This window comes from Parus major, chromosome 1A (assembly GCF_001522545.3).
Source record: "Parus major isolate Abel chromosome 1A, Parus_major1.1, whole genome shotgun sequence".
Classification (NCBI taxonomy): domain Eukaryota; kingdom Metazoa; phylum Chordata; class Aves; order Passeriformes; family Paridae; genus Parus; species Parus major.
Window position 1 is genome coordinate 30,941,469 of NC_031773.1, and position 25,930 is coordinate 30,967,398.

The window sequence follows — 25,930 nt, forward strand, 5'->3', positions numbered from 1 at the left end:
GGATGGGGCATCAATGATTTCCCTGGGCAACCTGTTTCAGTGCCTCACTAGCCTCATAGTAAGGATTTCTTTCCCAATACCAAAACCTGTTCTCTTTCAATTTGAACCCATTCCCTCTTGTCCCATCACTACATGCTCTTAAATAATCTTGCCCTGTCCTTCCAGTGTTGGGAACCTCAGAGCTGGATGCAGCACTCAAGTACTCATTAAACCTCACCTAGAAAAGCCTGAGAGAAGGAGAGATACTGAACTACTTCTCTAAAAAAATGTATTTCACCAGTGCAAACAAAATGTAATTTTAAAGCACTTCAGTAAAAAATGAAAGTTTACTAGAAACACTATCATTGTGGAAAGATAAAAACTGGATGGCTTTTTGGTTGTTTTTTTTTCTTTTCAAAGCTGACATCAAAAAATATCCAGTGTATGAGGACTTTACTCAACTTAGCTCACTTCCATGGAGCTGTTCTTGGTACATCGTGGCAGCTTGTCCTGGCTACCCTTCAGGTAGTATTTCCCTCACAGGAAATATTTATGCCTTGCTGTTATGCCTTGGTGTTTTGTTATAGTTTGGTTTTCAGTTGCTCAGTGAGCAATAGAAAAAGCTTTGAGTCTTCTCATGGTGTACTGTGTATTGCCTTGAATAAGTACTGTAGCATTTCTCTTGAGTTCTGTTTGGCTGCAAGGTTGGTGGTTAGCTTTAGTACAATGCTAATTTCTTCTCAGCCTGAAAAATGCTCCTTTTGTATTTTTCAGCATCTTGTGTGGATTCTGGGACTGAAGCCTAGTGTTGGGGGTGCGTTAAAACCTGGGAGAGCTGTGGAAGGGCCAAGCACAGTAAGCATGATTGTTTGTTTTCAGTTAATGATTGTTAGTATTTTTCTATTATATTAGTATTTTTCTATTATATATTTATAATATATTTATCTATTATATATATTATATAAATATATACAATATGTATTTTATTATATAGCGATTATATATATTATATAAATATGTCTAAAATAGAATTTAATATATATTTATATATTATATTAGTATTTTTCTATTACAATCTGTAAGACATATTTCTGTCTTTTTCAAGGTTCTGACTACAGCAGTTATGACTGATCTACCATCTATATCCAGCATGATTTCAAAGCTTTTTGAAAATTCACAGTAAGAAACCTTATCTTGTAATTAAAATAATATGTGTATATCAAACTTGACAGTGTTTTGATAGCAGTTATTTTTCAGGTACCTTGACGATGTGTCTTTACATCACTTAATAAATGCCCTTTGCTCCTTGTCTCTGGAAGCCATGGATATGGCCTATGGAAACAATAAGGTATAAAAAGAGTTTATTTTTTTTTAGATGTTTTTATGAAACAGGCAGAATACTTGTACATTTATCCTTTAAGCTGACTATTTCTAATACTAAAACTAGTAATACCTTTGATGCTCTAGATTAAAAAATAAAATATGAACCAGAGAATGTCTTGTTTTTAATGGTTCATACAGTTACCAGGTTCTTTGAACTTCCTCACTGTGTTCCTGTGCTTTTTATTAGTTAAGGAATGTCATGTGTTTCTATTAATAAAAATGTGGGTGGATGAAACTTTTAAAAGCCCTTGTAATTTCAGAGGTTAGGGATGCTGAGTAGCACAGTTATTTTCTGTGAGATGCTAATTTTCATTTTAATTTTCTCTTACAATGTACTTCAGAGAAATCCTCACAATTAGGTATTTAAAATCCTGATAAGTCATAGTTACTTGGGAAAACCATAGTTAGTATTCATGTCATTCAGCTTCAGTAAACAACCTGTAGCCTAGAAAGGTTGAAGACCCTGTGATTGGGTAAGATTAAATATATGTTCTCCTAGTCAAAATCCCAGAGGAGAGTTTCTGAAAGTTTGTCTTTAATCTGTTACACTAGAGATAATGAAGGCAGAGAACATGTTTTATAATATTTTGCTATTACAGCAACAGAGAATGAATTTAATAAGCAAAGTTTGTGTTTAAAATCAAATGAATATTAGAGAAAGAAATCAGCAGAAATGGGAAGAGATAATGACTTCAGTGTAACAGTCATTTTTGACTATATGTTGATTTAAAAAAAAGTAAAAGTAAATGAAGCTTATCACAAATATTTGCAGATATATTTGATGAATGGGAAATTTGTCATATTCCTGCAGAGTTTTTATGAAGCAAATGAAAGATAAAGAATTAGGGTATTACGAAATGAAATACTGCAGGTTGTTTCACTATAATTTGAAGTTGCAAAGTTGCAGTAGGGGAAGGGCTGTTTTACTAGCAGGACATGTTAAAAAAAGGGAGGGAGGGAGGGCCGTGCAAGGCGCTTTTTCAGGGCCAGCTTTTGTCACACTGCTGCCCCCGTGTGGCCCCTCCTGTGGCACTGCGGGAGCTTCCCAGCCTTCACGGCCTGTGCAACGAGCTGTACTTCGGCTAGAAATTATCCTCTGGCAAAATGCTCTCGCCTTACCGCACTTACCTGAAAGGCATGTGTTCAAATTCCATTCTCTTAAGGAACCATCACTTTTTGCTGTTGCTAAATTGCTGGAAACGGGACTAGTTAACATGCGCAGGATTGAGATTCTTTGGAGACCTCTGACCGGTCATCTTCTGGAGGTAACTAATGGCATTTATCACTCATACTAGAATTTTCTTTGTATTAATGAAGATCTTGTGGAAATATGTTTTTAATGTGTAATTTAAAAGAAATTTAAAAGTTGTAATTATATATTTTGGTTTCGCCACTTTATTGTTGCAATTCGAATACATTATGGTTTGAATTTAAAAGTGAATTTATATATTTAAATAACAATATTTTAATATCTCTTGTCTTTATGGTGCCATCAGTCTTTACATATTTTTGACACAGCGGTGTTTAAAAAGATCAAATAATTATATGTCATATATCTGTTCTAATTAAGGTGGCACAAACATGTTTCACACAGTACAACTATCTAGGAAGATTCTGAGTTAGAATCTTTCTAGAACTGAAGCCAGGAGATTTACTAAGAAAGGATTGTTATTTGATTTTTTTATTTTTTTGGTTAATATTTAAGCTAATTTCTGAAGGCTTTCTTTAACAGACTACTGTTCAAGTATAAAAATGTTGTAATCCTATTGCAATTTCTTTAGTGTTCTAACTTCAACATGAAAAATACACTCTATCAAGGAAAAAAACAGTACATTTTGAATTGGAAACTAAAAACAGGTGATTGAATGTAACTGCAGTTTTAATTCTCCACACAAATATATAGGAGAATAAAATGTGAGAATAGGGTTTGTTATAGAGTGGGTAAAGGAGAAGGCTTTTCTTCCTCATAATTCAGAATGTATCAGATACTTCCTTAGCACCAGTGCATTGTTTCAACCAGCATTAAGGTTTGGCCATGTCTATTTATGGAAGCCACATACTGCTTTATCAAGGAGAAAAAAGTTGGATATTTCTGGGTTTAAAGACTTAAAGCACAAGCATCTCTTTCTCGTTTATTTTTTGTCCTACAAGACAATAAGGTTCACCATCTACATCTTGAGACTGTTTTCATCTAGGGAGCAGTCTGTTTCAGTCTGTTACCCATGCATTGCGGGTAATCTGCCAGTGTTTCGTAGGAAATACAGGAGTCTTCTATTTTATTTCAAAGTACTGCCTTATTTCCTTTTAAACCTCAGGTATTGGGGTACAATAAGGAAGGAGGAAGCATCAACTATAATTCAATTAAACACAACCTGAGGGTTCCCTGGTTCTGGAATTGGTTATCTTTACAGAATCAGAGCATGAAGTACTTCAAATTATCTTTTTTTATTTTATATAAAATTTTAAAAATGTAAGTAAATCAGGAGAGTGGCTATTTCTTGTCTGCATTTTTTAACATTAAGCTAGCTCTTCTACATTGTTCTCCTTTTTGGTTTGGCTAGGTTGATAAGGGAATGGTCCACCAATAAAAGGCATCAGCATTCTTTATGATAATACCTTGATTTGACTCTGGGTTCTCACACCATCAGAACTAGGGTTGGAAGGGTGGAAATTATGTAGCAGTCAATGAAACTGTACACTTCCCATATTAGTTTGAGGGTAATGTATAGATACAGCACACATCAGACTAGTTATCTAAGAAATAGCACAATCTTTAAAATTTTTATATTCTAAAAAGCAATTAGCAAAATTGTTAGGTTCAGAGAGTTTAGAGACAAAGAGAAATGAAGGTATGCATTTGAAGCTCAAGTTTAAAGATGCTTGCTATTGCTTTGCCAAGTTTTTAAAATAATGGAGTGTGAGGTTTACTTTATCTTCAATATGTAGTTATTTTTTGTATTTGAGAGTATAGATGACACTTTGTTTGTTGGCTACTGCCGTGTTCCTCACTTGATTATGTTAAGCAGTGTGTGAAATTTTGCAGCTTTTAAGTTAAGTTAAACATGAGAGTCTTAGGCATTTATTGAAGGGTTGTTTGGTGTTTTTTCATCAATCATTATCAGAATTAGTAGTTAGTTTAGTAATTTTGGCAAACTTATTTACTTGAATTATATATGTAATTGTAACTATGTTTCCTTCTGTGTCTTTCATTGCTTCCTATTGCTTCCTTATTCAGAAGGTATGTCTATCCAAAAGATTTTTTTCTTACTATGAAGCCAAATTTTATCACTTAGATATTTGTTGTATTTTACTTGTACTATTTTACCTATCATGCTAATATCATTAAAATACCAGTTTTTAATGTATTATTTATGTTGGTTAAATGAAAGTGACTTTAAACAAAACACTGCTGTGTTTTCAGGTCTGTCAGCATCCCAACTCGAGAATGAGAGAATGGGGAGCAGAGGCTTTAACTTCTCTCATTAAAGCAGGACTGACATTCAGACATGATCCTCCATTATCTCAAAATCAGGTAAAGCAAGTTTAAGAGCAGATGCTTTTCTGCTTCATTCATAAAGCAACTTTACTATTGAGTGTATAAAGTCTGTAGCTATAACACTCAGATGTAACTATTGTGAACCACCACATGCATTCTAATAAACTATTCTCTTTCATTTTTCAAATATCTAACAAAGAGTGATGCTTGCATATTATGTCCATTTCTAAGAACAAATCGTGGGTCACCCTCATGAGTGCAAAAAATTTCAGAATGTTTAGAAGAATATATGTGATGCTGTGGCAGGCAAAAAATGTGTTGCCTAACATTCTAAATTACAGCTGTTCAATCCTGATTAATCATGGTTAATAAAAGATTCTCATATTTTTACTGAAACTTACTGGATATTTTTTCCAAGCTCTCTTGAGTAGGAAGCTGAGTGTAGCCCTGCTGAGTGAGCATAAAGTTGCATTATATTTCTTATGCAACTGTAGCAGCATCTGAAGCTGCTTCCTGAAGAGCCTGGAGAACAGGAGCCAGGAACGTAGATTTTCTGTAAAGACCCTTTATGGTCTGAATTTGAGCATTTAGTGAGTGAGCTTCTGAATTAATTCAACGAATCTTTAATTTGTACTCTGTTTTCACTTATACATAAAAATACTTGAGAATCAGTTAAATGTTAGCATCCTTAATATGCTTTACTGTTTACTTTTAGAGGCTGCAGTTGCTTTTATTGAATCCACTAAAGGAGCTGTCAAACATTAGTCACCCTGATATCAGGATCAAGCAGTTGGAGTGTGTGCTACAGATTTTACAGAGTCAGGGTGACAGCTTAGGACCTGGTTGGCCATTGGTGCTTGGAGTCATGGGGGCAATCCAAAGTGATCAGGGGTAAGTGGTGGAAATAAAATTTTAAACTTATGTAAGATAGGAACAGTAAAAAAAAGCTTATATTTTTCTACTTTATGTTTTTGTACTTTAATAGCCACTTCAATAATCATAGTTGCATTGTAACTTTTGGCTTGTGAAAAATTTTACTCAACAAAAATACACTTTTTAATTCTTCCTGAAGCACACTTTATTTTACTGAATTAATCTTCCACAAGACCAGAATATTATTCCACTCTACATTCTCCTGTAGTCAGCATGCAGTATACACTGGGAGTACTCAGTGTGCCATTTCATTTGATCTTGACCATCTGGTGGACACATCTTTCCAATACTCCTGTGTGAATCAGCTGTTGCTCAGTTTATCTGTTGTTTCTTTTTCTTCTTAAATCTTCCAGTAGTCTCTAGTGTGTGTTTTCTTCTGATCCCTCTCTCTTTTTCTTGAAGCCTTCCTACCTCAATGGTTGCTGGTAGCAGAAGGATGGAAGATTATTTACTGGCTGTGGGTGAATCTCTTGACTTACACAATTGACTCTGTTGCCAGCAGAGGTGGACTTGTTCTCTGCCCACAAGGGAAAGTGAGAGATGAAGTTGCAAGGAGTATTTTTGAAATGAGCAGTGAATTGAACATCTGCTTTTGCAACTGTAAGCACCAAGAATTATACCGACACACTCAAACCATATTTATTAGTTTTTTATGTGCTAGTCAAGACTAGCAGCAGGATAGGTCATCATATAACTCTAGTGTCAGTAAAATTCTCCTTGGCATATCTCTCCTTTTGTCCCACCTTAGTCTTCTGGTCAAATAAAAAACTAAAGCTCCTTCAATAGTGTGAAGGATTTAGCTCTTGGACCAGTACTGTTTGCACTGGCAGTAGTACCTACCAAAATTCCCAAGGATTTTGGCATTCTTGGTTGTGAGCATCCTTTTTTTTTTGTTATTAAGCTTCCTTTGGTAGTTGTTGTTTCCACACTTGGTGCAATGTGTTCCTGCATGCCTTTTGATTTTCATTGTTGTTAGTGAGGGATGAAAACCACCACAAATTCCTCTCAAGACAGTCTTCAGATCCCATTAAATCTCAAACCCATCTCTCACTGGCTGATATCTCAAGATGTTACTAACATCTTTTGTTATATCTTAGTCTCCTCCTACAAGGTATATGGAATAACCCAACTACGTAGCACTGTTTGTCCACATCATATTAAGTACAGCAGAAAAAAATTAACCATGCCTTCTGTTTGTTGAGAAAAACCTTATTTTCTTACCTAAGTTACTGCACAAGTTACTTACCTAAGTGAGCACAAGATACAGATACTATTATGGTACTTTAAATATTAACTTACCACAAGACTTTCTTCACAAATGTCTTCCTCTGATCAGTGAATGTCCTGGATTCCAGGACAGAAATCCATTTACCTTCCTGAACAACTTCTTTTATAAATACAGAAAATGCTGTTTTGATAGCCAAAAACCATACTTTGATCACTTCTGGATTGTACAGTACTAGCCTGCCAAACAAAAAGAAGCCTGTCTTTCAGGACTTTTTCAGTGGAAAGCCTCTGTATATTTTAAGCATAGATAAAGTCATATACAATCTCAAGATTTCTCACTAAGATTAAATTTCTTCTATTTACAGTTTACCTTTTTGTGGTCACCTATAAGGCCAAGGACAGTTCCACAATTTGAAGCGTGGTATCGCTGTTGCTACTTGCATGAGGAACTTTAAAACTTTTCTTGAAACACAAAGTAGTGTAGGACCTTAACAAGGAAAAACTGTTCCGAATTGCTTCTTGTAGCATTGCATTTGAAATGTAGAAACACAGGTTACTTTCCCTTAACTCACTACTTCAAAATGAGTAGTGGAACTATACTTTGATTTCCTGCCTCCTTCTCTTTTCTCTTAGAATCCTTCAAGGTCACATACTTCTGAAACTTTGTACTGGAAGGGGAACTGCAGCAGTTTTGGGTCTGTTTCACTTTATAGGTTTCACTTTATTGATTCCTCTAATGAGTATAGGGGAAAGTATTGTGTGAGTCTATCCTCCATCAGTATAGCAATGATATATACTTTGATCTTACATGGTAGGATAGATGTTTCTCTGCATTATTCATCATATTAGAGAATTATTAGTTGTACCATTACTGTCCATGTGAAGTTTCTTGAGTATTCTTCTGGTTTCTATATTGTGTTGGCTGTTACAATACAGTGGAAATGAACCCCTCTGATTTTGATTTTGGATTAACTTAATTTATTTTAAATCTAAATAAATAAAAAAAAAAATTTAATCCTGGAATAGGTAATGGACATATCTATAATCTGAAATTTTTCCCCAGATTATATATCCGGAAGGATACTAAGTTTCTGTATTACAAAGCTTTGAAATTATTTCTGTCATACACTGAAAAAACCCTGCAGTGAAATTTAACTGCAGTTTCCCTATTTTGTGTTACCTACACTCCACCACTCCTTTTGATTCCTTCATTTTGTCTCTCATTAAACAAGATTTTAGTTGTAAAAGTCCTTGCTGCTTCTGAGAACTCCTTCTTGCAAACCTTTCCTGTACGTGTTTTTATGTTTGTATTCAGAATCTAATTCTGAAGGCAAAGTTATTATTAAGGATCTATTTAATGGTAGACATTTTGAAAAGTTTTTGTCTGATACAATGTAGTATTGAAGCAAGTAAGACTACCATTATGTTAGCATGCATCTTCCCTAATAATTAAACCAAATTTTGCCCAACTGCTTGGCATACTTGAAGTAATTTTGAACTGCTGATACAAGGAATTCTTCAGAACAGCTTACTCTTTGGGAAGATGCTTAAATTAAGTGCTTTTTTGGTCCATGGTGGCTTTTTTCTAATGTTTTGACTAACACATTTGAACTAACAAGTTTTAGAACTCTAAAATAGAGAAATGGACTTCACTATATAAAAATTAGCTAAGGACCACTTGAAAGCTTAAACTTAACTCCACGAGGTAGTTAGCATGGACTAAATGGCTTCATCAGAATTTTAAGCTTCAACTTAAAATTATAGCTCAAAAAACCCATTTAAAATAGTGCAAATTCTTCTCAAAAAGATTAATTTGATTTTTTTTCTTTTTGTATTTAATGCTGCTATCTCCTGAGGTATTGTATTCAAAATATTTCTGTGCTCTTGAAGAAATGCGAAATGAGCGTGTGTGTGTGTGCTTTGTTTTTATTTTGTTTTTTGAAGAGAGTCCTTAATACGGACTGCATTCCAGTGTCTTCAGCTGGTTGTGACCGACTTCCTTCCTACAATGCCGTGTACTTGTCTGCAGATCGTTGTTGAAGTTGCAGGAAGCTTTGGACTTCACAATCAAGAGCTTAATATTAGCTTAACTTCAATTGGTTTGCTGGTGAGTTTTTTATTAACCTACACCAATGCTGCTTTTGGCTTTCATTTTTGCTTTTCTTTTTTAATTAAAGCTTATCTGTAGACACTTATACAAATGACAGTCACAACCTAGCTTTTTGGGTTCTTACTGAGCTCCAATGCTGTCATTTGGAATCATAGGTGAATTTAGTGAACACATCTTGCCTTTAATTTTCATGATTCCTGGCTTACTAAAAGAAATAGTGTTGCATTGTAACCATGTTTATCAGTATCTAATTTTTAATGCATTATTTTGTGCCCCCTATAACGGGAACCTAGAAGCTGTGAAAGAAGAGTAATGTTTGGTCCATGCAATGTTTATGTGCTGATCTTATTTCACCAATGTAGTGAAATTAATATCTTGATGTACTTTGTAAAATACTTTGTGAAAATAAGAGGCGATTTATTTAATGATCATTAAGAGCATTACCCTATTTTTATTGTATGATACCATATGTCTTATTTATTTTCTAGTGGAATATTTCAGATTATTTTTTCCAAAGAGGTGAAATAATTGAAAAGGAACTAAACAAAGAAGAAGCAGTGTTGCAGAAACAGGCAGAAGAAAAGGGAGTGATGCTGAACAGACCTTTTCATCCTGCATCACCATTTGACTGTCTTTGGTTATGCCTGTATGCCAAACTCGGAGAACTGTGTGTGGATCCCCGACCTGCAGTTAGAAAGAGTGCTGGGCAGACATTGTTTTCTACAATTGGTGCTCATGGAACTCTACTGCAACATTCAACGTGGCACACAGTAATATGGAAGGTATGATGTGTAAGCTCCCTCTGAAGGTTTTGTAAAGAGCATTTACATTTTAATAACCATTGACCATTTACCATATAATAACCATTATCACTTAGATAATTTATTAGGATTTTTTAAAGATAACATAAGGTGGCAGAAATCTGATCTCTTGGGTTGTGGGAATGTTTTTTACACTTTGTCCTCTCTGGCCTTTAAAGCCTCTTCTAAAATAAAATTTTAGTATCCTAGTTATTTTTTCTTAGGAGTTTGATAAAAAGATGGTTTCCTTCATATATAAATGAATGACTTATCTTTTGTGTGAAAATGGAGATGTTTGAGTGTCATGTGACTGAGCTGATCTGATATCAGATGGGGCCTTGCTTTGCATTCTGTTTAGAATCTTTCAAGAGGATCTATCAAATGTTGTGTTCTAAGACACGGTCATGTTTGTTGTGCTTTATGGAAACTTTAGGCTTGTGGAAACTTGAGCCTGCCTGTGAAGTGTCTGAGATCCACTGGTTTTAGTGTTCTTTTGGTGCTGACACTGTTCTTGGTGGGTTTGAGTGTGCTATTTCCAGCCCTTCTCAAGTGGCCATCACTTGACTGATTGTTAATCTTTGCTGCTGTGGAGACTGTTTAGAACAAGGGAATTTTCAGGGTGACATAGTGACAAAAACGATAATGAAACCGGTTTTTGTTTGTTTGCTATGAATACAACTATGTTATTTGAAAAGTTGCATTTTTCCTCTTTTTTCTGGCTATTACAGGTTTTATTTCACCTGTTGGATAGGGTTCGAGAATCTTCTACAACAGCTGACAAAGAGAAGATTGAGTCAGGAGGAGGCAACATTCTCATTCATCATTCAAGAGATACAGCTGAGAAGCAGTGGGCTGAGACATGGGTATTAACACTGGCTGGAGTTGCAAGGATATTTAACACCAGGAGATACTTACTGCAGCCTCTAGGTAAAATTTATAGTCATTAAAAGACACAATTATAAACTTTCTGCTTTTGTATGTTCTTTTCAGTTGAAGTACTGGGCAATAATCTTAATCTTAGCTCAAAAATGTTTTTTTGTTTTGTTGCCTCAAATGTTAGGAAAATTATGGCATTATTAATTCATGCTCTGTAGAGCCAAAAGTTGTAACTACAGATTTCATCCTCTGTACCACAGTACTTGAGATTAAATCTCAGAAGTCACAATTCAGTCCCAATTCTGGGTGCTAAATAGTTTTAAATTATAGTGGACTGATAACAATAATACTTTGTTCTTGTCAGAACATGTTCTTCTTTTTGTCTGTCTAAGTGAATGCAACACTTGCCTGGAACTTTTCTGTGGCATCAGTGTGTCAAATTTAACAGTACTCTTAGAATGTAAAGAGAACTTACTTGTAAAGTCAGTGGAGTATTAAACTTTTACATTGCTCAGCTGTATTTTTCAATAGCTTGGTAATTTCTACAAGGAAAAAGTTCAAAAGGAATAGAGAATGTATAGCTTACAAAGAAAAGTCCTCATTAGATTAATCTATCTTCAGCATTCTATAGTATCCAGTTAATGTATATTAATTGGATATAAGTTGTGTTGTATTTAATTTTGGTCATTTGTGATAGAAGTGTCAACATATTAACAGCTAGTAAGTGTGTTAGTCATTTGCAGAAACATGGTAGAATTTAGGCTATATTAAACTTGAGTTAAAACTGAATAAAACAATGAGAACTACTTTAATTATTCAAACCCTCTAATTAGTAATACAGAAAATTGAAGATTAAGGCTAAATTTAATGAAAAACTCAAATGCCTCAAATGAAATCTTTCCACAGTACAATTATCAAAGCATTTTGAAATCAATTCTTTATAAATGCATTGCAAGAGTATAGATTTGACCCTTAATTTCTTGTATAGGGTTAACCCTTCCTGAAATCAACAGGCATCTGATATGTATAAGAACAAATCTGTTTAATTATGTTTCACTATACCAAATGGAGAAAATATATTTTACTGGTGTGGGATGTGGTATGTGATTTTTTGCTGGCAAATTTAACATGAACATAGGTATATTATTTCATTCTTCATTTTTATGTGTTTCTCTGTCACATTTGTTCTTTCAGGTTATGGTTGAGTTGATATAAAAGTCATTCAAGGGGCCACCTAATCTCTTGAAATTTCTGTGTATTAGAGTAACAAGTACATGAGCAACCGTTTAGGTTGGGTTGGCAGGATTGGGTGGCAATGGGAATAGGAAGCAAGTTCCAAATTGACTTTTCCCCTCTCCATCTCTTTTTTTAATTAGGAGACTTTTCCCAAGCCTGGGACGTTCTTCTTGATCACATCCAGTCAGCAGCACTTAGCAAAAATAATGAAGTTTCCTTGGCTGCTCTGAAAAGCTTCCAGGAGATCCTACAAATCGTTTCTCCTGTTCGAGACTCTGAGAAGCCCGAGACACCACCTGCCATCAATGTTTCTGTACCTTTGGTGGTAGGAACAACAACTGCCCCTAGTCTTGGCAGATCATTCATGAGAACTGACTCCATAGGAGAAAGAATAGGAAGATACAATGGATCAGAACCTCCTGCAATAACAGATGAGATTGAAGATTTGAATCTTTGGTGGGCAGCCTGGAACAGCTGGTATAGGATTGGATCAGAAAGTACAAGGCCTCCAGTTACTTGTGATAAATTGACTTTCATTCCCAGCCAGCCTTTTCTTACAGCTTTAATTCAAATATTCCCAGCTCTTTACCAACACATCAAAACTGGTTTCAGCATGGATGATCTTCAAAAGCTGGGTGTCATTTTGCACGGTGCTGTTTCAGTTCCGATCAGTTCAGATGCTTCCCCTTTCATCCTTCCATCTTACACTGAAGCAGTTTTGACAAGTTTACAGGAAGCGGTTCTTACAGCTTTAGATGTTTTACAAAAGGTAATAATGCAACTTCTAGCCTGTGAAAGGTAAACTACAGTGTGTCTACTTCTCTATAGAGTGTGGTGATTTAAACATGATTTTAAAAATTATTTATGCTTGCACACCGTGTTGTATTATGACAATCAGATCTCCATTCCTGCTGCAAAATAGATGCTCTGCATTGAAAGGAATGGTGTAATCTTTAAGAAATATTTTTTTTTTCCTGCTTAATTGCAGAAGTGCCTTAAGTGTTGTGCTGTGTTTGTAGCCATTTACTTGTCCATCTAATGTTGAAGTACTCTTGGTGTTGATACTGAAGGTCTTTACATGGAGATGGAGGAACAGTCCCACAAGCAGTGTTCTGTATGATGTCCAGGTGCTGCTGTGGACAGTATAGAAAGAACAATGATCATGAGAACTTACAGTTTACATAAAGCATAAAATATAGAAGGCTCTCCGGCAGATTATCTACATTCTTGCCTCTTATTAACATAAAGTTATTTGATGGAAATGCTGCATCTATGCTTAAGAAATTCTTACTATAGAACTCATCCTCAAAGTGCACCCTTAATGCAACTAAATCTATAAACAACAGATTAGGGTGCTCTTTCTCTGAAAGACAAAAGAAAATAGTGCTGCTTGCTTCTTTCTTTTTGCAGTTGTAAAATATCTCCTTGCAAAATTCACTATTCATTCACAGAACTTATTTATTCAAAAGAAGCAGAGTGAAATCATGCATTTATGTTAAGCACTGCATTAAAAAAAAAAAACCCAAAAAACAAAAACACCAACAAAAAACACCAACAAAACCACCTTACTTGGGAAATGCCAGAATTAAAATATCCACATGACCTGACCTCATTCCCTTTGGGCTTTCATGTTATGACTATTTGGCTTCTCTGTGTGGCCATACATACCCCCCTGTTGCTGACAGGATCCTGCTCCATTTAGCTCCTAGAACACGTGGTGGCTGCCAGATGAGCAGCAATTCAGTGTCTTGTTTTCTCTTTTGCTTAGTGTGAGCTGATTAATCTCAAATATAAGCAAGGTAGAATCATTGTCTTGCAGCCATTCCTTTAGTTGATGGTTTTAACAAATACTCATTCATGTATTTTGAAAACAGAGATATAAGAATAGCATCATAAAAAGGCTTGGGTCAGGAGGAACCTTAAAGATTATCTAGTTCCAACCATCCCTGCCATGGAAATCCTATGGAGTGAATTACTTTGTTTAAATTTCAATTCAGTTTGCTTGGATAGAAGTTGGTATTAAATCTTAGTTTTGTATTGTGGGTGTATAAATAACATGAAATGTTAAAACCATTCAGGTTTTAACTGAAAAACTACTATGTTTTCATCCTTTTCCAGTCAGGCTTTTGACCTTTTTTTCCCCTCCCTTTTCCAACAGGTCAGTCCAGCCCAAATCCTAGTTTTTCCATTTGATCAGTCAATTTTTTCATCTGAATTTTTTCTGGTTTTTAGTCTCCTTATCCAGATGATCTTAGTTTCCAAAGGCTGCAGGCATTAAGGTTTTTCAGAGAAAGGGTTACCAGAGTTTTTAACATGAGGAAAAACTGCACATTATTATACTCTTGTTCTCGTCAAGATGTTTTAGCTGGAGGTTTCTGAACAATAACAAAAGCAGTAACTGTATATGAGAAAGTGAGACATCTCCCCTTCCCCACTCCCAGTGTCAGTGGGTTACCGTGGCAGTTACAAGCCTTTGAAAATACAGACTTCCATAAGATGATACCTCAAACCTCCCCTTCCCACATTACTAACACACCAGCACTGATGTTCCTAAAAACATCATTTGAAGTATTTTTGGGCACCACCAGTAAGTTCTGTGAAGTTGCATGATTGCTCCTCTCGGCTGTATAAACACAGTACAGTTCACACAGCAAGGCAGCCAGCCAGTGCTGATGTGAAGCAAAAGCCATGCGTCAGATGGTTTTGCTTTAGGCCAGAGTACCTTCTTCCTCTCTTGAAATCAATTGGTACTCTCAGAAGTACACACAGAAGCTAGTGGAAGCCTTAAAGAAGAGTATGTAAATATTTGCAATCTTTGAAACAAAACATTTCTCTGTTTGCATGTAGGATCAGGTTCTTTGCTGATACAAGAAGACTTGGGTCAATTCTGATTTTCTCAGAAGTTGTGGAACTATTTTGCAGTTTGAATAGTATGAAAAAAACCTAACATTTTTCAGACTGAACCCTGACTAGTTTACTAAATATATTTTATAACTTTATTCCACTAGCAAAGGACATCGCTGCAACTTAAGACCATGGGAATGGAAGGGAGCTTTGGATCTCTTTTCACGTTTCCATACATTGAGTCCATTTTACACCCTTTGTTTTGTTCTTTGTTGTCTTATTATTTCTCATTAGAACTCATCTTCTGGTCTTTTACTGCTGTAGTATGGGGAGGGTGTTAGTATAAGTACCCTGTTCCTGAAATTTTCTGTTTTAAAGCAAGGTTGAGTTTCAGCTATACCAAACCATATCATTCTCATTTTATTTATATTCCATTCTATAAGACACTCTTTTAACTACTTTTAAAGATTTAAATGTTTATTGAATTAGAACTTAAAGATGTGGCTGAGGTCTATATAAAAGACTTCTGTAAGACTTTATTTTAGACAAGTCAAAGTAGAGTTTGTGGAGAAATGTTATCTTTTATTGGATGAGGTAGCTGTACTGAACTATGTATGCCCAGGTATCTTGCCACTTTCTTTACTTCAATAAAGTAGCAAAATTTAATTTCCTTAAATTATTGGAACTATACACTATCTTTCACACAGCATGACTCCTGCAAAGTCTTATATGGGGGTTTTTCTGTAGGAGTTATTTGTACTGATGCATGTGTTAAAGCAAAAGCTCAAGAAATATATATTAAATTTTTGTATTTTCTTTTGATAAAGGCTATATGTGTGGGTTCAGAAGGTATGCAGATAATGTATCCTGCAATCTTTGACCAGCTGCTGGCCTTTGTAGAATTCTCCTGCAAGCCTCCACAGTATGGACAGCTGGAAACCAAGCACATTGCAAATGCAAAGTATAATCAGGTAATTTATTAGAAATCTCACTTGTTTCAATTGGCTGGCTAACCAAATTCAGCTTCAGATATAGGTTGTTCAGCAAGATGTATTTGTTCAATCAGTAAAAACTTAACTGCATGTTGTGTAATAAGGTTTTTTTTTACATGCTTTTGTTATCTTCTTTTATTCCCTTTGCATTCTTCTTTGCTTTTATACTTTGTATTCCTTCATGTAGGAAAGGTCTGGCTTGGATACCAGACAAATGTCTGTATTTGTACATGAATTAATCTAAAAGAATTTGTCCTACAAGAGATACTAAATTTAACACAGAGACATAATACTTTTGAATGGAGAAAATTCCCTCAAGCTGCAGATTTTTGAATTGCACGTGCTGTAAAGAAATGGAAGATAGTCAATAATTCTTTTTGTCTGTGTACACTGCTGTTCACTAAGCATGAGCATCTGATTCAGTGTAATCAAAGAGGTAACTTCTATGTATGTATTAATTCTTCTTATTCTGTTTGTCCTGCAACACAATGGAATCACACTAGATACAACTATTTGCACCGGTGAGTTAAATTTCCTTAAAGATTGTCCTAATGTAGTTGTCTTGCTTAGACTGCAACATTTCTCCTACTTAAATGTACTTTACTTCAATGTAGAGTACATTTTTATAGTCAGCCTATGTTGTATTTGCAGTTTTGTTGCTTGGACCATATTAGCAAACCTTGCATGCATTATACTGAGAGTTCAGTGCAAAACATACACTTTCTGTTCCTTATTTAATATGTTTTCATGTATAATTTAGTAATTTACTAATTCCTTTTCCTAGGCGGAATGGGTGGCATTGAATTACGTACCATTTGCAGAGAGATCATTGGAAGTTGTGGTGGACTTATACCAAAAGACAGCTTGCCATAAAGCTGTGGTAACAGAGAAGGTTCTTCAGAACATCATTAAGGTAAAAAGCACCTGCATGTGCTTTGAATTTAATGAGCTTATATTGAAAATCATGAGTTTTATTTTCAGCTAGAGCCAACAAGCACTTCCTGAGAAGCTTCAGGCTGTAGTAAACAGATTGGTATTTTATAAAGATGAGCAGCAGGGAATAATTTGTTTTGAAGCTGGAAGGCTATTTCTTAGTCTATATGTATCGTTGTTAGCTGGGTAATGTCAGCATCAGTATTTCATTGTTAAGATAAAAATTAACAAATGTGTTAGGCCACAAAATTTTCATCTCTGAAAGTGTTATGCACCTGAGTGTGGTAAGTAGACCTCTTAATAAAAACATCATTCAAGGCCAGAGCCCAGTTTCTGTAGACTGGACTTTGAGGGTGTGTGCTCTGTTATTTTTGTTTTGCTTTTAACAATTTCATCTGTCAATGCAGCTATTAAATTTTACAGGTGAGAAAAAAAAACCTTTAAAGTGAAATTGTCAATTACTTCACTTTTTTTGACCATTCCATTTCAGCAAAAAATTTTAGTAAGTAATAGAAGTAATATTTTCCAGAAGTCTGGAAAATAAAAATGCATCTGACCTAGCTTGTTTGCAATGACTTGGCTGACATCAGGATAAATCTGAATGTGTTTAAAACAGGTGATATTATTTGGAATATGCTATGAATTAAATATTTGTATTTCAAAGTTAATGCAGTAGTTTTCCACTTTGGTTTTAATGGGATTGGTGAAACTGATAGAAATACCACTTTTTGGTAACATTAGCAGTTGATAAAAATATGTTCTATTGTCATATATCAAAATGCTTTTAAATTTATTTTTCATGTCTCTAAAGCCCATGTTGATTTTGGAATTAGATTTGACACATATGACCAATAGCAGCAGAAAAAAAATGGTCTGTTTATCTCTAAGGTTATATTCTAGCTGTCATTTTTTTTTTGCCATAGTTAATTATAATTGTCTCCCTTGTAAGAGTCAGAGTGAGTCTTTCCTCCTTTTGCTTTTCTCAAAACAAAGACTGCACTAAAGGCATGGGGGGCATCTGTATGTTACCTGAATTTAGTCATTGTGTATTTGAAATGTCAAGTAAATAATTGATTTTCCAAGATAACTTACTACCAGGTTCTAAGGTTTGACTAACAATACTAAAAGGAGTCCATATAAGTGTAAATGGTTCATATGTCTAATGTTTTAAAATTTATTAATGACTTTGTTTTATAGACATTGAAGATGACTATCTAAAAGACTTAAAATTTGCTGTGTTTTCATCTGCTTTATATTTGAGTTGTATTGTAGCCTTTGTCTTAGAATTTCACTAACTGTCCTTACTTTCAAATTTCATGTGGTTTAACAGTCAATAATGACCAGAATTCTTCCAGTGTTTATGTTCCAGTGTTTACAGTTCAGCTTTACTAGGGAAAGTTCAAATTCAATGAGGCTTTTTTTCTTAACTGTGGAAGCACTTGGGATGGCTCTGTAGGAATGGGACTGAATTGTGCAGAATACACTCATGATAACAGACTGCTTGCAGTCTTTTAGATGTTAGGAAAGCCCATTTGTCAGATTTAGCAGAAATGGTGGATGGCAATACAGAAAAAGAAAATTGGTATGTGATTTCGTAGTGTAAATGATAATGCACCATCTAACCTTGTACTTGGCTACAGACCTGTGTGTTAGCCAGCTGGTACATGATAAATTGTCTTCAGAATTGCATTTGTGAAAGGCCATCTCATATACCAAGAGAAAAGGTAGGGATGTGTACTGCCATCTGAGTGTCCTCCAAGATCTTGCACAGAAACTTGCTGTAATCTAAGATTTGTCTGAGCAACTATTAATTTTGTTTTGACTGTCATTTTGCAGACACTTAGAATACCTCTTAGCCTGAAGTACTCGTGTCCTTCTGAAAGCACATGGAAGCTAGCTGTGTCCTCTCTTCTCAAAGTTCTCTCCATTGGACTACCTGTTGCAAGGCAGCATGCATCTTCTGGAAAATTTGACAGTATGTGGCCAGAGCTAGCAAATACTTTTGAAGACTTTTTATTCACAAAAAGGTAAACACAATTTCCTTTTAAAAAAAAAAATTAAAGGAAAATATTAATAAAGAATTTGTTCACTATATGTGTCAGTAGACCAATTTGATATATGAAAATTATTTTAATGAATGATGGAGAAAAGGTAACCTATCTACATCAAAAAGCTATACTTTTAGAAAGTAGTACAAAAAGCTTCAATCAAAAGGTAAAGTGTAGGAGCAAGAAAGCTCAGCTGAACTCTCAGTATAAGGCTTAGTCTTTCTCAACAGGACAGGGAGTTCTATATGGATTCCCAAGGATGTTTACTCAAGATTTGATAAAGAGTTGACGAAATGTACTCAGGTTGTTCCTTTCTTCACTTTGAACAGAGTTGCAACAGTATTTTTTCTAATTGAGGTGAACAGCATTAACTACATGTGTTTCTCCGGAGTTTCATCTTGAAATACTCCATTTACTGTGAATTTTTGAAAATTGTTTTTTACACTGCTGTGCACTTAGAAGTCTATAGTTACGTTGTATGTGTTTCTTCCTAAGAATAATAAAAGCTTGTTTCAGAGAAGAGTTTTTTTGTTCTTTGGCAATGGGTAAAAATGTATTTCAGTACAGCAAAGATTTTCTAGGTTAGACACTAAGGGAACCTTTTACTCTAAGGAAGGTTAGGTATTTTAGATAATTGCTTAGGAGTGGTATGGAATTTCCATCTTCTGTAAACATCTGTGGGAAAGCATATTTTAGGAGTAGTTTATCTAACAGTGTTTTAGAATAAAGAACAAGGTGGAGCATGAAAAATTTAATTCCCTGATTTTCAGTAACAAATGAGTCTTTCTTTTTAGGAGAAAACAGTAAGGTTCTTCAGTGCCTTACGCTAATATGCTGTGTGTTTAGTTTTGAAACACACAAAAGTCAGCAACCAAACACAGCTGTATTTACTAATGATGGATAAATAGCAGCTTGCACAAAACAAACAAAAAATAAATACCAGTGAAAATTTATTTTAGAGACACATCCATTAGAGAAAATGTATGTAATAATGAATGGGTTTGAAATATCATCAGTAGGATTACATGACAATCAGGTGAAAAACCTTCTTATTGTTTTTGCATTTACTTGAAAGAAAATTCTATTAAGTGGGAGGACCTTAAAATAGAAAAGGTCATCATGGTGACTTAAAAGACACTTCAGTCATCCAAGTTTTTATTTTATGCTTCACTGTTTCTTTAATGTAAAATAATCTTCACAGTATCTTGCTCGGTTTTCTTTTCAGCTGCAGTTAGTATTCTTGCTTGCATTCTGAGACAGGCAGTCTATGTCAGTTAATGCCCTATAATCTGTATCATTGTTGGGTTTACAGAATTCAAATGAAGGTTTTTCAGGTTATTGTAGAAGAATGTATGTTCACTTAAAAGTTGGTTCGGGAATACATATTACTATTCGTTGTAATTTAATTATTCCTAAGTATTTGCTAAGCAAATTAAACATTTCCATTTTGCATGTTCTTAGTTGAACAAGACTAGTAGTGCTACAGTTTTTTTGGTATTAGTTATTCATAAATCCAGGGAAGTAAAATTATCACAGGTCTTTGATGTAATTCAGGATGATCCACTATCTTCTGCATGACCTTTTTGGCCAAATATGTTGTCTGGTTTTTTTTTAGTTTACAGTGTGTGATTTATATTTTGCTTGAATATTATTTCAAACATAGAAATTTCATCTTAATGCGTTGCTTGCTAGAAACTATTACTCTTTATGTTAATTCCAATACCTTTTGTTATTTGTCATACATGGGCAAATATTCTCTAGAGGTAGAAGAAAAATAGTAGTTGTGTGAATATTTATGATGCCTTATGTCTGTCTTAAGTCTGGTTTTGCCTCTTTAGCAACCAAAGTGTATACTCTAATTAAACATGCAAAATGTGTTTTAAAGAGAATTTTTTCATCATAATTAAAGGTGTCCTTAGAAAAGTGCAGGGAACTTTTTTTCACTCAGAAACTTTAAGGTTCAAATTAATTTAATGCACTAAAAATAGGCTGGTATTTTATAGAACCACATGGCTACAGCAAGATAATTTGACCTGTTAGTATAATTAATGGCCACTAGCATTATGCTTTCCAGGCTTGTTGTGTATAGATGGGTTTTGCTTATGTAGTTGTATTTTGTGAGGCTACAGAATGTCTGGGGTTATTTTTTTTTTTTTTACCTACATAATATTCATCTTTTTCTAAACACCAGTTTGCCTTCCAAGTATATGGTTCTCCAACATACAGTTAGAGCCCTGTCCCTTGGTATCTTTAGGAGAGATAGTTTTTCTGTTCTCTCCATCAGCCTGAGCCTTGTGCTCCTAAAAAAACACTAAATCTGAAAAGGGAGTACATCTTCCTCATACCAGTAGTCAGGACAATTAGTAATAGCAGTCATTTCTCCTTTTCTTCGTCCTCTTCATTCTCCTCCCCACATTGCTACTGAAGCATGTCTCTCTCATTGTGATGCAAGGAGGGCTCTAGAGATAGCTGTGGAACTTCCCCACAATGAGGTAATTCTTTTCTGATTTCCTTTGCCAAAATCTTTCTGCATTCTGTGCAAGATGCTATGAGACTACCCTTGGCAAGCAGGGCAACCTGTCCTTTTTGGTTTGAAATTTGCTAAATTGTGTCTTCTAGTGGTATAGGACTGTTTTTGGTATGTTTCCTGATTTATTTATATTAACAGTGAGCTGTGTTTTTTAAAACTTCTGGTACTACTTGGATTTTTGTCCATATCACCAAAATCAATTAACCAAACCACAACTGAGAAGAGGAGCACACTTTTAGTTAGATTTGTGACTTGTAAACTTGAATTGATTTTAGTAACCCTGCTGAACCTGACCAAATGGCTTTATTGCAGCTGCAAGTCAGGTCATCTCTGGTGGCTTTCCAGCTTGCAAATGTGTCATGCAGGACAGGGAGGTCATTAAGTTGGGTGCAGGAGTGAACAAATCTTACTAAGGCCAGCATGGATTGAAAAGGTTCTGGAGCACAAAGAATTTGGGAAATGCAGTTCAGTTTACTCCCCAAGAGGCTGACGGTGAGACAGACTAACCCCATTACTGCATTATCTGGATTTTTAGCATCCTCTAACATGTCACCCCTTGTGACAGGAATAGTTAGATAGATACAGTTAGGCCTGACTACGGTTAGAACTGAAAATTCACTTTCTTATGCTGGCATTCTGTAATTTTTCCTAAGCTCTTTGTTTCAATGAAACGGAAATGTTATGTCACAAAACCTCCATCTTTTTTCTTCCTTCAGTCTTGATACTATTTCATATTCCACAATATATTCCACTATTAAATGTTCTAAGTGTTCTGTGCTGTTGTCTGTCCCAGGCTTTATGCAAAGCTAAGTAAATGGTTTCCTTTTTTACCTCCTCTTTAAACCTTTATTCTCCAAACCTGACTTACCACTGCTGGCATGGTTCTAAATATGAAACATCTGCATCTCTCTAAGACTCACAAAAGCCTTAATGCAGTCAGTCTTCCTAGCAACACTTTGTAACATATTTGATTAGGTTTTTTTTCCTTTTAGCTTTCATTAAAATATGCCAGTGCACATTGTCTTATTTTTGTAGGCATGTTCTCCAGGTTTCTACCTGCCTGAGCACTGGGTAAAAAAGTGAAATTATTTCACTGGTATTCTAAATTCTTAACCAATGTTTCAAACATTTTTCTAGTGTAACTCGTAACTCATCTAGTCACCCTGGTCCTAGAAATCGTAAGTGAACATAGCCTGATATTGCTTCTGGGAGTGAAACTGAGTTGGCATTGATTAGACTAGAGGTCACTGTAATTTGAACCCTTAAATTAAAACTCTGTGAATATCTGTATTTAAAATAGTGAACCTCCTCAGCATGGTCGCACCTCTGTCTTTTGGATAGGAACAAAATTTCAAGCCAGTTATGGGGCTAAATGAGAGGGGATGCTCACTGATGTTTAAAAAGTACAAAGCACAGCAGAAATAATCTTTGCAGCTTTGTACAACAAGAAATTTCAAATATAGCCAAGAGAGCCCAGGTAAATGAAAAAGGAAGATGTTTCTGTCATAGAGAATTAACGACTTCCAAGACAGAAGTTTCAGCTTTTAAAAATAAATCATTTTAAAGCAAACTATAGTTGAGGAGACTCAATAATCTTGATTTTTGTCATAAATCAAGATGACATTTAAAATTAATACATTTCATATAACTTAATTTACACAAAATTGTCTCCTAGTAAGAAGCTGGTCTGTTTATTATTTCATATTGTTCTTCTTTCCCAGAGGCTTTCACAGAAGCATGTCACCCTATTATATACAATAAAATTAACCAAGTGTGTGTGTGTGTGTATATATTTTATTAGAGCAGAAGTCTGTGTTCACATGAGGAAATTAAATCAATACTTTCCCAAAAGATGCTTCTGAACAGAGTCCTGTGTACAGCAGGACTCTGGGTGGTTGTTAGGTCTTTGCTCTGAAGCCCTCCCTGTTCCCAGTGGGCAGGAGCTGGGAGCTCTGTACTGAGGAAAGTTGTTACATCACACTCTTATCTCTCCTGGCTCTTGACCCTCCAGTTTAGGTATGTTGTGCCAGAACAGCAAAGCATTTGGCCCCTAGATAGGTGTATCCATATAGACAGAAATCTATTTACTTGGGAATAATTTGCTACATGAACAAATGTGAAGTAGATAAGGTAGATCAGATATGGATGACTGGGCAGAAAAGCCTTACTTTCTAAGTAAACCTCAGCTCAGAAAGTGAGTCATAAATTAGGAAGTGTCAGACTGAAATCTTCCCATGTATTTCAACATGATCTGCATTTCTGTGCATCATAATAGCTTATATTACTGTTTAATGGTTTTGCATCCTTAACAACTCTGTGTGTTAGAAAAGGTACTGACTGAACAGCTACTTAATATTTTATTCTAGGTTTTCAGAATAAAATTCTAAACTTCCTGACTGCCTAATACACAACCCACTAATAAATACAATAATTTCATATTTTATTCTTAGTGTTTTTTCTAGTCATACATGTAACACACGCCCGCCCCTTTCTTAAAGTGATCTAGATTTTATCTGCATAAAGTCTCTTTGAGGAATAGAGATGTATTTATTTTTCGAACAGAAACATTGGTACATATATAATATATTCTTAATTGTCAAAACTGAAAATGATCTGTAGGTGTGAAGACTGATCTTCCAGAGTGTTATGCTAAGTATTCAGAAGATGGGAGAAAAAAGCCTATCTCAGAAAAGTCTTAGTTGTTTTTGTCAGCAGCACTGGAAGAAAAAAATACACACAACAAAACGTTTGTCAGCTAAACTAATCAGATTTGAATGACATTTCAAAAGCTTCAAGGTTCTTAAACTTTCATTAAAATTGGCAATGGGGTGGAGGAGACAGGCCTAGATGAGTACCCTTATGAGGACAAGATTGGCACAGGTCCACGGTGCCATCCTGGCCAGCTGCCTTGCCTGTGAGCACTTAGCTCTGAACTACCCACCACAGGGTCTGTTGAATTCCTTCTAGACATTTCACCTGAAAATAAATCCATATACATAATGAAGGAACTCCAGAAAATTCTATATTTCTTCAAAACTCTTATAAAATGTTTTTTTCTTTTAATAAAATTCATTAAGAATCAGAACAAACACATAATTTCAGTATTTCAGTTAGCAGGGGAAAAGGACATTGTAATATCCCATTAATGAAAAATGTTTAATTAATGTAGAAGAAAATGTAAAATGAAAACAAAATTTTAAGATGTACCATTGAAACTCAAAAGTATTTTCTTGCATAGTGAGTGAGAAGACTTGGTTGCTCAAAGCCCCCATCCAACCTGACTACACCACCTTGTTATCATTAATCATTACCATATAATAGTACCAACTTGATGCATGTAATAACTGTAAATGTAATGCATTTGCCTATACTTATCTCCTTACACATGTTGTAAATTTAAAGTATAACATAGTATGTTTATTTTTAGTACTCCTCCTGATAATCTCTCAATTCAAGAATTTCAGAAGAATGAGAGTATTGATGTTGAGGTAAGGAGCCTATAACATACTGTTGAAATTAATGAGTTAGTGTTATTCACAAGTTGTATTTTGTTCTGAAATAATTTCTTGAAGTTACCCTTTCATTACTTTTTTCTGTAATATTTTCATTTTTGAAAATAACACAGGAAATTCATAGGTCCAGAATTCAGCTGCTTCAGGGTGATACAAAAAGTAGGAACTGGAATGCCAAAAACTACTTGTCATCTCAACTTCAAAACAGCATAAAAACCTGGCTAAGCCAGAATGTGTTTCTGTCTCTAACTCATTATGTGATCCTTATTTATTATGTTATTGCTGAGCACCTACACTGGTAACTGTAGACCACAGAGAAAGCTGACAATTAAACCTGAAATTAGTGCCTTCTCTTGAGGGGGTGGTCAGCAAAAATTGTTTTTTTCTTAGACATTGTTGCCCTTAAGATGTGTTCTCTGTACTGAGAAGCTTTGGCATAAATGAAAAAATTATGTGTAGTTTAGTGCAGTGCAACTGTAATTGTTAAGAGATAATGTTCAGTTGCATAAGGCCAAAGAAAATTAGGAGAAGATGTTACCTGAAGTGAGGAGGGACTTCCTTTGCTCCAGGAAAGTAAAAAAAAAAAAGTGGCAGAACAAAGATTAGGGATACAAAGCAAAAGGAGTTGCAGAGAAGGCATGGCAGTATCTGTGGCTTCATCACCCATCATCCTTCCAGATACAAACTACCTGGATGAAAAATGAGACCAGTTCTTCCTGCAATGAGCAGAACTCTCAAATCTAATGCATTCATTTATGGAGATCTAAACCCATTTTGTTCCTGAATGGGAGCAAGAAAAGGATAGAAAGCATTTCTGTTAATGTGTATTGTCTTAAACTCATTTAGATAATTAGCACACATGTTCTGCTTTGCAGATGTCATGTTGCTAGGGATGGATATGTGTGTTAATGTCATAGAGAGGGTATTGAATTGGGGTGGAGGGAGGGAGAGATTCCTAACGTTAAATCTTCTCTTTTCAAATCCATAAATTCAACTTGAAGATTATACTTCAAATGTCGTTTGAAATCTGA

The 25,930-nt window shown here is 35.0% G+C and overlaps 1 protein-coding gene across 9 annotated transcripts in view; it reads left to right on the top strand.

Annotated features, from left to right (window-relative positions):
- The window catches only part of MON2 (MON2 homolog, regulator of endosome-to-Golgi trafficking), a 105,248-nt gene that overhangs the window by 34,914 nt on the left and 44,404 nt on the right, over positions 1 to 25,930 (top strand). For 4 of the 9 annotated variants that reach the window (XM_015627281.3, XM_015627278.3, XM_015627282.3 and 1 more), the window contains 17 exons: positions 400 to 504; positions 754 to 834; positions 1,085 to 1,158; positions 1,237 to 1,327; positions 2,526 to 2,627; positions 4,598 to 4,600; positions 4,784 to 4,894; positions 5,574 to 5,749; positions 8,963 to 9,125; positions 9,617 to 9,910; positions 10,657 to 10,855; positions 12,181 to 12,809; positions 15,712 to 15,855; positions 16,380 to 16,397; positions 16,661 to 16,789; positions 18,646 to 18,836; positions 24,815 to 24,875. In XM_015627281.3, coding sequence (XP_015482767.1) covers positions 400 to 504; positions 754 to 834; positions 1,085 to 1,158; positions 1,237 to 1,327; positions 2,526 to 2,627; positions 4,598 to 4,600; positions 4,784 to 4,894; positions 5,574 to 5,749; positions 8,963 to 9,125; positions 9,617 to 9,910; positions 10,657 to 10,855; positions 12,181 to 12,809; positions 15,712 to 15,855; positions 16,380 to 16,397; positions 16,661 to 16,789; positions 18,646 to 18,836; positions 24,815 to 24,875 — 2,571 coding nt within the window. Of the gene's footprint in view, positions 1 to 399; positions 505 to 753; positions 835 to 1,084; positions 1,159 to 1,236; positions 1,328 to 2,525; positions 2,628 to 4,597; positions 4,601 to 4,783; positions 4,895 to 5,573; positions 5,750 to 8,962; positions 9,126 to 9,616; positions 9,911 to 10,656; positions 10,856 to 12,180; positions 12,810 to 15,711; positions 15,856 to 16,379; positions 16,398 to 16,660; positions 16,790 to 18,645; positions 18,837 to 21,284; positions 21,350 to 24,814; positions 24,876 to 25,930 lie in introns of those variants that run through there. The other 5 variants (XM_015627283.2, XM_015627279.3, XM_033514299.1 and 2 more) reach the window with 4 other exon arrangements.